General features: G+C 38.6%; 2 protein-coding genes across 2 annotated transcripts; one reads left to right on the top strand and one right to left on the bottom strand.

Annotated features, from left to right (window-relative positions):
- The first annotated feature begins 1,702 nt into the window (after nucleotides 1–1,702).
- LOC126762867 (retinin-like) lies at nucleotides 1,703–2,407 on the top strand. The gene is made up of 2 exons (XM_050479908.1): nucleotides 1,703–1,757; nucleotides 1,825–2,407. Exons 1-2 carry the CDS (start codon nucleotides 1,746–1,748, stop codon nucleotides 2,290–2,292), a joined length of 480 nt encoding a protein of 159 aa, XP_050335865.1. The 5' UTR covers nucleotides 1,703–1,745; the 3' UTR covers nucleotides 2,293–2,407.
- Nucleotides 2,408–9,104: 6,697 nt separating this feature from the next.
- LOC126762866 (larval/pupal cuticle protein H1C-like) lies at nucleotides 9,105–9,893 on the bottom strand. Its single transcript, XM_050479907.1, has 2 exons — nucleotides 9,832–9,893; nucleotides 9,105–9,743 (listed from the first exon to the last, which is right to left on the bottom strand). The coding sequence occupies exons 1-2, from the start codon at nucleotides 9,841–9,843 to the stop codon at nucleotides 9,225–9,227; spliced, it is 531 nt and encodes a 176-aa protein (XP_050335864.1). The 5' UTR covers nucleotides 9,844–9,893; the 3' UTR covers nucleotides 9,105–9,224.
- Nucleotides 9,894–12,267: the final 2,374 nt, after the last annotated feature.

The following is a 12,267-nucleotide window of genomic DNA, read 5'->3' as shown; positions in this document are numbered from 1 at the left end:
TTTGTAGAATAATGTGTATCGGAAATTATCGATTTCACACTTAACCGCTTTATCATTATATATTTCCATATTTGAATAGCTGATACAGCTAGGATGCTTTGTAACAATTTTCTTAAATGAATGATCGAAAACAGCAAGTAGGAAATTATGTGATGTGTATCGAGAAGATGTGTTGATCGAAAACCAATGTCAAAATTGGTTTGCATAAGTTCATTTCGGCAATTTCGATCATTAGGATGCACTACGTGTCTAGGCTTAATTTCGAAGATGACAATCTTCTTGGGTTCTTCATGTTCTTACAGAACGAAATTTGCTTCGTCGCTGTGATTCGCTTATCAAACGTCAAAGAAGTCATCTAGTTTTGAAACTCATTGTGACCGGCGAGGGTCAGGGTTTTTCTGAAAAGAAAAAGAATTGAGACGATTTAAAAAAATGTATCAACGAATCGTTACAATTCTTTCAAAACTTTCAAAATATGCTTCTTCTTTGTCGATGCAGTGCTGCCAGCGCAATTTCCAAGCATTGAAGGCGTTACGGAAGCCATTCTCCGGAATAGCCTTGAGAGCAAGCATACTGCTTGGATTCCCCCCTGCCGTCACAAAATGCTTGTCTTTCGTCGGCCTTTTCAGACAAGGAAACAAAAAACATCTGCTCTAACGAACGTTGCATATTCGACTTGCTCTACTCACAGAAACACGTCGGGCGAAAATGTTTGTCTGACTCAACTGACCAGCCGCTCGTTCGATAGCCTTCTACAGAATCCAGTCAGTGGCTGCACGCTCCGAAGCTCCCCTTTAAGTAGGATGAACCAGCTCAACCACTTCAAAGGCCGATAGGCACCACAAAAAGGTTTCGCTATCTGTTTAGTGAAATTTCAAAGGGATCAGTTATTGGAAGCTTTTGCCCGACAATACCACGTCTAATTCTGAAGTACACTGTTATTGGCTGTACAAATTGGTCGATATACTCAAACAAAAAATTGATCAAAAGAAAACTGTAGTGTTTCATTGTCGGCCTATATATTGCTCCGGTCACTGCACATTTTTTTTTGGAAAATCTTCCCCTCAAATCCAGATCAAAATGGAGAATATAAATTATGCGTTGAATAAGAAGGTAAATGGCCGCATAAATCATATTTGAAACAATTGCCTTACTAGTAAGAAACAATTATGGAATTTGCAGTAAATCGAACCTGTTTATCCAAACCAAGCTAAAAATGGTACAATTACAAGTCATACCGGAGTTTGCATATTTATCTCCATGCTTCCAGCTGACGTTAATGCAGCGCATATTTGTATATAGAAATGCTTGAAAGCATATTTCCTCAATGGTAATAAGCTGATAGCAAAATTGTCTCATTAACACCACCTAAACTGGTTCAGAACACGGCTCTAATTGCTTTGGCGCACACGCACAACTTAGGCGCAAACACACTTATACATTGATATCGCATACAAAAGCCATTTTACACATAGAATTACGTATACGCATATGCATAACTGCAAGCACGCATGCTCCGTAGCTCATTGAACACCTGACAAGGCCGTCAACGTTGGCAGCGCAGCTTCTGGACTGAGTTGCAATCAATGCACCGTTTATTGGCTGTCAACGCAAGTGCAGTTTTACATTAGCGTTACGTGGGCGCCTAACGGTATAAATACTACATTCGATTTTAAGAACGGTATCAGTTCTTTAACGCACTCAGTCAATACAGACCTTCAAACAACAAACAAAAAACTTTTAAAATGTTCAAGTTGGTGAGTAGTCACACACAAACATGCAAAGCACAGCAATATCTTGACATTTATATTTCCTTTTTGACAGGTGGTATTGTCTGCTCTCCTGGCCGTAGCTGCTGCTCGCCCCAGTCTCATCGAATCCCACTCAGCGCTGCAATTGGCACCTGCCGCCACCATTGCCGTGCAAGAGCCTGTGCTCACCAGAGTGGGCTCCGTGGTGAAGAGCATCCCCACTGCTGTCTCCCACCAGAGCTCCACCATTGTGCACAGCTCTGCGCATGTGGTTGAGGATATTGTTGCACCTGCTCTGAGGACTAGCGTTGTGGCTGCTCCAACTTTGGTACAGTCTGTTGCCGCTGCTCCAGCGGTGGTACAAACCGTTGCCGCTGCTCCAGCAGTGGTACAATCTGTTGCCGCTGCTCCAGTGCTGCACTCAGCTGCCGTACAAACTGTTGCCGCAGCTCCATTGTTGCAACACGCTCCAGTTGCTCACTTATCGGCACCTCTGACTAATTTGCATGCTGCATCCCCCCTCGCTCATGGCTTGTGGTAAACGAATTGAGATATGGACGATTTAGTTGGACTGCCTGTTTATTAGTAAATCTTTCATTTTTGATTTCTACAAAATTTTCTTTTCCCCATTCTCCTACTTTTCTTTCGAAGCATTTTCTTACTAGCGAATTGTTGAAATTATAAACGAATAAACAAAATTGGAATGTATTCAAATTTATTTTATTTCATATGTATATTGCCCAAGTACCTAGCTGTCAAGTAACTGAACTTTACATTTATGTTTAAAAAACTAAATTTCGAGATTTTTTTTATGAATAGACAAGAAGAACTGTGTCAGTTACAATGTAAGCCCGGCGTCCCAACGGTCCTCTTTGGCACTTCAAATCGATCATGCTTAAATCATCTGCCTAATGTTGCAATCAAATCAACGGAGCAAATGGATCTGGTAGTGAACGAGGCAAGCCGAAATATCTTCTGTCATCAAATAAGCATACGTCGCATTCTCAACTTAACTCCTACGTCACTGTTAACAGTAACAACTTCAAAGTCGTAATAAATTTCTTATATCTTGGAATCAGCATTAACACCAACAGCAACGTCAGCATAGCAATTCAACGTAAAAAAACTCTTGCCAACGGGTGCTACTTCGGACTAAGTAGGCAATTGAAAAGTACAGCCCCTCTCGACAAACAAAGACTAAAACCTACACGCCTGTTATAGCAGAAACATGGATAATGACAACATCTGATGAGTCGAGTTTTCGAGAGAAAGGTTCTGCGGAATATTTATGGTCCTCTGCGTGGCGAATAACGCAGTCGAAGGAACGATGTACCAACTGGGCGAAGTAAGGGAAGAGGAAGACCTACATTCTGTTGGAAAGGCCAGGTGGAGAAGGACCTGGCTATACTGAATATCTCGAATTGGCGCAAAATAGCAAAAAAGAAAAACGACAGGCGCGTAGCTGTGAACTAGGATATAACCGCTAAAGCAGTGTTTACGCCAATACAGAAGTAGAAGAATGTTGCAATCTGGCAACTTACAACTTTATCGTGAAGTTTGACATATTTGATCATATATGTACATATTGTGTTGTTTACAGTAACTTAAAGTATTCATCTCGGATAAATAATTAAACTAAATCGCGAACATTTTCGGCCGATTACTTTATACCATTTTCGACATGGATTAGCTCAGCAACAGTGCATCGATGACATTAATTTAATTTTTGGCGATCAAGCTTCATCAAAGACCATTGTATATTCAATGTACGGGTAATTCAACCGAGGTCGTAGATCATTCCAAAATAACATATCGCAACCATACCACTAGAATAACGCAGAACAGTAAATTTTCAATGGAACTCAACCATTTGTTTCACAGTTTCCTTCAATAGATGAGGAAAACGAACCGCTGAAGAAGGATCACTTTTCACCAGAACAATGCGAGCTCTTTATCATACAATGACTGAAACAACTGTTTTTGAGCACTGAAGATATCGATATGATCGACCGTATAGTCGTACATTGGTATCAAATAACTTCCTTTTATTCACGTACGTAAAAACTGAACGAAGAGGTCAATGTTTTTCGACACCTGATGAGGCGGCTGATGTGTTCAAAATATATGTTTTGGAGTTTACTTTAGTACAGATTTAAATCATTTTAAACACAAATCGTTAGTATAACTTTATTTCCATGGTGGTAAACGGCATAAAGTCAAACGCAAGTTTCAGAATCATTGTAAAAGATAAATGAAGGATAGGGGAGGGACAATTATGAGGAAAAGATGCACTCGGATTTTGACAAAGTTATCTTAGAGCGTAACTAATATTTTCGGTATAGAGGCAATGATTTTCTCATATTCGGTATACAACCGGCGAAATATTTATAAAGCCAACGTATAATTCCATGTTTTTCTTAGTGACTGTGACAGACTCGTCTACATGTCAGTTATTAATTATTGTGGAAAATTAATTTAATTCGCTAGTTAATTTCAAGAAATGTTTAACTTCTTTCCAAATCGTTAAAAATCCCACGCGGAAAAGCTTTGACAGAAGAAGAGAAAGAATGTTTGTCAAACCGAGAAATTCCGAGATGATTAAATAAGTCGCAGATTGTTTTAAGAAACATTTTACAATTAAGGAAGAGTTATGGAAAAAAAGGAAAGAAGTGGTAGGCGTCCAAAAGTAAACGAAAGGCAAAAAGGTTGCATGAAACAGATTATTACGCAGATGCGAGACAAATAAAACAAAAGTTAACTTGGAGATAGGAGTACGACGAGTGCAACAAATTCTTAGATAATAATTAAGTAAGTTTGAGAAGTTTTCGACCATTTTAGATGACAGGTGTTCCTATTCGAATGGTTTTTTTCTGCAAAGCGTTATTCCGATATTTCATTCGATATTCATACATACTTATATTGTATATTAAAAAAGTGGAGTGGAATTTAAAAGCATGTTTTAGAAGAAATGGCCGTGATTATAGTTCAATATCCTATAATTTCAAACGGTTATATTATGTAAGGATGAAAAGAGAATAACAATCTAGCGAACTAGTTTAAAAGTCGAGTCGAGTAACTGTTAGATATGGAATTTCATGGAAAATGGGCGGTTCAAGCCATTGCCCAATTTCTACTATTCTACATATATCTATGATATCTCGAATTGTTACACTCTGCGCTATATGTTACGAAAAATCAAAAATAGTCTTTAAGTTTGTATCTATAGAGAAACCATAACATTGCCACAGAGTTGATGCCTTCGAACATATTGTAGGAAATGTATGACAAGACACCGCTCTAATACGAATGACAAATACATATACTATATATTTAAGGGGCTATACCAGTGTGACACTTTCAAAAAAAATTATTTTTATTTGCATTTTCGATAGCTTATATTTTCACAAATATCCTGTAAAATCGGGAAGGTCGTATCTTGAATAGTTTTTGGATGGCAGCGTTCTAAAGAGCGACCGCTCGGAAGAGCAAACATATATCGGGTGATTTTTTAAGAGCTTGATAACATTTAAAAAAAAAAAAACGCATAAAATTTGCAAAATCTCATCGGTTCTTTATTTGAAACGTTAGATTGGTTCATGACATTTACTTTTTGAAGATAATTTCATTTAAATGTTGACCGCGGCTGCGTCTTAGGTGGTCCATTCGGAAAGTCCAATTTTGGGCAACTTTTTCGAGCATTTCGGCCGGAATAGCCCGAATTTCTTCGGAAATGTTGTCTTCCAAAGCTGGAATAGTTGCTGGCTTATTTCTGTAGACTTTAGACTTGACGTAGCCCCACAAAAAATAGTCTAAAGGCGTTAAATCGCATGATCTTGGTGGCCAACTTACGGGTCCATTTCTTCAGATGAATTGTTCTCCGAAGTTTTCCCTCAAAATGGCCATAGAATCGCGAGCTGTGTGGCATGTAGCGCCATCTTGTTGAAACCACATGTCAACCAAGTTCAGTTCTTCCATTTTTGGCAACAAAAAGTTTGTTAGCATCGAACGATAGCGATCGCCATTCACCGTAACGTTGCGTCCAACAGCATCTTTGAAAAAATACGGTCCAATGATTCCACCAGCGTACAAACCACACCAAACAGTGCATTTTTCGGGATGCATGGGCAGTTCTTGAACGGCTTCTGGTTGCTCTTCACCCCAAATGCGGCAATTTTGCTTATTTACGTAGCCATTCAACCAGAAATGAGCCTCATCGCTGAACAAAATTTGTCGATAAAAAAGCGGATTTTCTGCCAACTTTTCTAGGGCCCATTCACTGAAAATTCGACGTTGTGGCAGATCGTTCGGCTTCAGTTCTTGCACGAGCTGTATTTTATACGGTTTTACACCAAGATCTTTGCGTAAAATCTTCCATGTGGTCGAATAACACAAACCCAATTGCTGCGAACGGCGACGAATCGACATTTCACGGTCTTCAGCCACACTCTCAGAAACAGACGCAATATTCTCTTCTGTACGCACTGTACGCATTCGTGTGGTTGGTTTAATGTCCAATAAAGTAAACTGAGTGCGAAACTTGGTCACAATCGCATTAATTGTTTGCTCACTTGGTCGATTATGTAGACCATAAATCGGACGTAAAGCGCGAAACACATTTCGAACCGAACACTGATTTTGGTAATAAAATTCAATGATTTGCAAGCGTTGCTCGTTAGTAAGTCTATTCATGATGAAATGTCAAAGCATACTGAGCATCTTTCTCTTTGACACCATGTCTGAAATCCCACGTGATCTGTCAAATACTAATGCACGAAAATCCTAACCTCAAAAAAATCACCCGATATAAGTGAAACTTTAAACGCGTTTTTCTCGCAACGACATTTTTCAAAATTGCTGGCGTCATAACTCAACCACAAATTAACTGATCGACACCAAATTAAAACCGGGCATAGTTGAATATATTTACTATACAATGACCTACAATCTTTTTGATTGGTTGGAAATTGTCAATTTGGCATTAAAACAAGTAAGGAAGGGCTAAGTTCGGGTGTCACCGAACATTTTATACTCTCGCATGATAAAGTGATAATCGAGATTTCATGATACGTCATTTACATATTTTTCAAATATTTGTGTAAAGTTTTATTCCGCTATCATCATTGGTTCCTAATGTATATACTCGTATTATACAGAGAAGGCATCAGATGGAATTCAAAATAGCGTTACATTGGAAGAAGGCGTGGTTGTGAACCGATTTCACCCATATTTCGTACATGTCATCAGGGTGTTAAGAAAATATTATATACCGAATTTCATTGAAATCGGTCTAGTAGTTCCTGAGATATGGTTTTTGGTCCATAAGTGGGCGAGGTCACGCCCATTTTCAATTTTCAAAATTTCTTCCATAAAATTTAGTGTTTCTGACGTTTTCTGTTAGTCGGTTAACGCACTTTTAGTGATTTTCAACATAACCTTTGTATGGGAGGTGGGCGTGGTTATTATCCGATTTCTTCCATTTTTGAACTGTATTTGGAAATGCCTAAAGGAAACGACTCTATAGAGTTTGGTTGGCATAGCTATAGTAATTTCCGAGATATGTACAAACACTTAGTAGGGGGCAGGGCCACGCCCACTTTTCCAAAAATATTACGTCCAAATATGCCCCTCCCTAATGCGATCCTTTGTGCCAAATTTCACTTTAATATCTTTATTTATGGCTTAGTTATGACACTTTATAAGTTTTCGGTTTCCGCCATTTTGTGAGCGTGGCAGTTTGCCCATCTTCGAACTTAACCTTCTTATGGAGCCAGGGAATACGTGTACCAAGTTTCATCATGATATCTCAATTTTTACTCAAGTTACAGCTTGTACGGACGGACGGACGGACAGACGGACGGACAGACGGACGGACGGACAGACAGACATCCGGATTTGAACTCTACTCGTCACCCTGATCACTTTGGTATATATAACCCTATATCAAACAACCGTTATGTGAACAAAACTATAATACTCTCCTTAGCAACTCTGTTGCGAGAGTATAAAAACGACCATTTTTGCGCAAAAAAACGATTTTTTTTTTAATATTACGCCATTTTGTTATTTTTCAAAGATCGTAGGTCATTGTACAGGAAATATCTTTAAGTTTAATAAACTTTTCAATTTTTTTTGTTTCAGCTACTCGTTCGGCCGGAATCATGCCAGCAGTTGGGGCACTTTTTTTTCGGCACCTCCGAGGACAGCCCATAACTCCGTTATTTTTCAACATTTTTGTAAAAAAAAATCTTAAAATATAGCACAAAATATACCTTATTGCGTTCAAAGAAGTTCGAAATATTCAATAGCGTACTTTCTCTTAAAAAAATTCACGAAAATCGCCTAATTTTTCATGCGTCACAGTGGTATAGCCCCTTAATGCGGTAAGATAGGCAGGTAGACAACATGTTAGTATGTTGGGCTAAGCTGAGGTTTTGTATGATAGATTCGCAAATTTCGAATTTGACACAATATTATTATTGATCCCCATTTGGTATCTAACAGGCCAGTTAGTAGAAGCCGATTATGTTTTGTAATTAGAACAACATTCAAAAGACATGTCGGATAATTTTAGCGCAAATTTTATTATTAAAAAAAACTGATACAAGTAATTTCATGTGTTAATATTGATGAGCATCTGCAAAATTATTAGGACGTAAAATAAATTTGTTCGAAATAGCTGACATTCTAAAAGTATCAAAAAAACTTATTGACTATTTTGGTCTTAAAAATCAATGAAATCGATAAGATTTAGGCATCGAACTGCTTACTTATCCACTGTATTCTCCGAATTTGGTCCCCATCGACTTTTCTAGTTATTAAATTTCGGGAAAAAAGGTCGGTGGAAAAAAAAATTTGTCGAGACAAGACAAAACATTAAAGAAATGGTACAATCACACTGCAAAAATGTTTGTATCTTTAAGACGATGGCAGTTTTTAAACAACAAGTAAACCTACTTGCGACCATGGCATCTTAATAACGGCGATTATGCTTCCATTTGATCTGCCGCTCAGCATACGAATATTTCATATGTGACTATAAAAGTGGATGTGAGTTGAATGCCAGACAACTTTCCTCGTTGATAATGACTAAATAACTGTATTAAGATGATTAAGTAATCGTTTGTGGTAACTACTTTGCTAGCAACTCCTCACTTTAATGAAACCTTGAAATTGAAGTAGTTGAAAACGGTTCATACTGTATTTGAACGGAATCCAACGAAAAAATAAATGAGCGGCATATTTCGAAAATGTAACTATCAAACCTTTACCACTAAGATATACATATATTTATATAGTATAAGTACATATATGGTTCCTACTTTCAGCGAAGCGCTTCAGTAAAATTCCGGTCACTTTGATTCTCAAAACTTTATTTACTTAACTAAACAATCACAAAATTCTCAATTTCACCGTCCAACTCTGGTCCATAATTCAATCCGTTATCTATCCGTCGTCTATTCATTTTGTTGTTGCTTACCACAAACCGTGAGCGGTGTAGGTGAGTGGAGAGGAAGCGGCAACAGCAGCGGGGGCAGCAACCACAGCAGCGCCATAGGTGGTGTGCACCAAAGGAGCGGAGTGGACAACTGGTGCAGCAGCAGCGTAGGTGTGGTGCACAACTGGAGCAGCTGCGGCATAGGTCTGGTGCACAACTGGAGCAGCTGCGGCATAGGTTTGGTGCACAACTGGGGCAGCAGCCACAGTCTTCACAACTGGAGCGGCGGCCACAACTGGAGCAGCGGCAACAACGGGTGCGGAGTAGGTAGTCTTAACGGCAGGGGCCACAACATCCTCAACAGCGACCGCCGAGCTGTGCACAACGGTGGAGCTCTGGTGGGAGACAGCGGTTGGTACGCTCTTCACCACAGAGCCAACTTTGGCGAGCACTGGCTCCTGCACGGCCACGGTGGCGGCGGGCGCAGAGTAGACTACGGGTGTTTCGACGACATGGGGAGCAGCAGCAGCTACGGCGAGGAGAGCAGACAATACCACCTGCGAAAGTAGAAGGATAAAGATTTTATGTTAATTATTTTGCAATTTTATTTGAGCTTTAAATTTATGGCTTCTTGTCAAAACTCACCAACTTGAACATTTTGATTTTTTGGGTTTGTTTCTTGTAGGTCTGTATTGACTGTGAGAAAGTTGTTGCGAGAACTGTTGCCAAAAATGTCAACGCAACGCCTTTTTATACGAAATGCGAGTTTTTAGAAATATATTTACATACACGTATCTATATTCATCTAAGTACTTGTTTTGGGGATTAATTTAATTTTTTTTTTACATTTTGCGATATTGAAAAAGAATTCGTCAATTGAAAAGCACACTTGAAATATAATTGTGCTCGCCATTACTTACGGCCTTCAAACCAGATCAAGTTGAAATCGATTCGGTATGTTTGTATGCTTGGAGCAATTGAGATAATAATGAACTTATCGATACGCTTTGATATGGCGTTGTTTTTGCTATTTTATTTGTTTTTCTATACTTTAAATATTAATTTTTTTTTGTTGTAGGTGTTGTCGAACTTTTCAAGCGCGTGTCAAAGCACACACCCTCACTTACATACAAAACTTTTCAAACACACACATACACCCCCTCACGAATACTTAAAAACTGTAAAACCACTAACTTGTTTACAGTTTTTTGTTTTCCTCGCAGCATAAATCTAGTAAAAAGCCCTTCTAATGAACTCTGTTGCAGAACTCATGAACTTGCATCAATCACTCAGCAGACCGACGCAGCTGACATCGTTGTAACTTGGAAATGTGTATAATTGCGCAAGCGCAGCCACCTTGACCCTTACACTACCTGATGCAGTTCACTGCGTGATACTATTTTTAAACTATTAATGCTGCATGCACCAATCTGCAGATATTGTTGGGATATATCTAGCAATATGTGTCTGGAATTTTTGTAAAGTCATTTGAGGGTATAGAGCCAAAAACAAAAGGCGACTCAAATGCAACAGGTTGCAGCAGTAACTATCGCACTTTTCAATGGCTGGTAAATTTGTAAATATTCATTTCAGTTCGAAACCATTTGAGTACAAAACAAAATGTATGAAATTAATCACTATAGTTTCTTCAAGAGCACCTTTAAAAGTTACTGCCTTCTCTAGCCAAAAAAGTTCAAAGGGAGAAAATTGCCCTTTGCATTAAAAATAAAGTAAAATTAATTGTAATTATGAATGAAAAAAAAATATAAATTCGCATTGCTTAGTTCGCAGCTGATCACAATCCTGTTACGTAGGTTGTCTTTTACATTTCGGGATTTGGAAACCCTAGTGTTATAATCTGGCAACTAATGGCGCTTCACTGATACTAAGAACGTTTCGACATACGAGCGTTTTTTACGTTGCTTACAGTAGCTTTAAATATTCATCTCGGCCAAAAATCGAATTAATTCGTCAATATTTTCGCGTGATTATTATACTCTCGCAACAATGTTGCTAACGAGAGTATTATAGTTTTGTTTTATACTCTCGCAACAATGTTGCTAACGAGAGTATTATAGTTTTGTTCAAATAACGGTTGTTTGTAAGTCCTAAAACTAAAAGAGTCAGATATAGGGTTATATATACCAAAGTGATCAGGGCGACGAGTAGAGTCGAAATCCGGATGTCTGTCTGTCCGTCCGTCTGTCCGTCCGTCCGTCCGTGCAAGCTGTAACTTGAGTAAAAATTGAGATATCATGATGAAACTTGGTACACGTATTCCTTGGCTCCATAAGAAGGTTAAGTTCGAAGATGGGCAAAATCGGCCCACTGCCACGCCCACAAAATGGCGGAAACCGAAAACCTATAAAGTGTCATAACTAAGCCATAAATAAAGATATTAAAGTGAAATTTGGCACAAAGGATCGCATGGCATATTTGGACGCAATTGTTTTGGAAAAGTGGGCGTGGCCCCGCCCCCTACTAAGTTTTTTGTACATATCTCGGAAACTACTATAGCTATGTCAACCAAAGTCTACAGAGTCGTTTCCTTCAGGCATTTCCATGTACAGTTCAAAAATGGAAGAAATCGGATAATAACCACGCCCACCTCCCATACAAAGGTTATGTTCAAAATCACTAAAAGTGCGATAACCGACTAACAAAAAACGTCAGAAACACTAAATTTTACGGAAGAAGTGGCAGAAGGAAGCTGCACCCAGGCTTTTTTTAAAAATTGAAAATGGGCGTGGCGCCGCCCTATTATGAACCAAGAACCATATCTCAGGAGCTACTAGACCGATTTCAATGAAATTCGGTATATAATATTTTCTTAACACCCTGATGACATGTACGAAATATGGGTGAAATCGGTTTGCAACCACGCCTTCTTCCAATATAAAGCTATTTTGAATTCCATCTGATGCCTTCTCTGTATAATACGAGTATAAACATTAGGAACCAATGATGATAGCGGAATAAAACTTTACAAAAATACGGTATTTGAAAAATATGTAAATGACGTATTATGAAATCTCGATTATCACTTTACCATGCGAGAGTATAAAATGTTCGGTGACACCC

This window comes from Bactrocera neohumeralis, chromosome 6, assembly GCF_024586455.1.
Source record: "Bactrocera neohumeralis isolate Rockhampton chromosome 6, APGP_CSIRO_Bneo_wtdbg2-racon-allhic-juicebox.fasta_v2, whole genome shotgun sequence".
In the NCBI taxonomy this organism is placed as follows: domain Eukaryota; kingdom Metazoa; phylum Arthropoda; class Insecta; order Diptera; family Tephritidae; genus Bactrocera; species Bactrocera neohumeralis.
The sequence above is the reverse complement of the archived record's forward strand: the minus strand, read 5'-3'. Positions and strand labels throughout refer to the sequence as shown.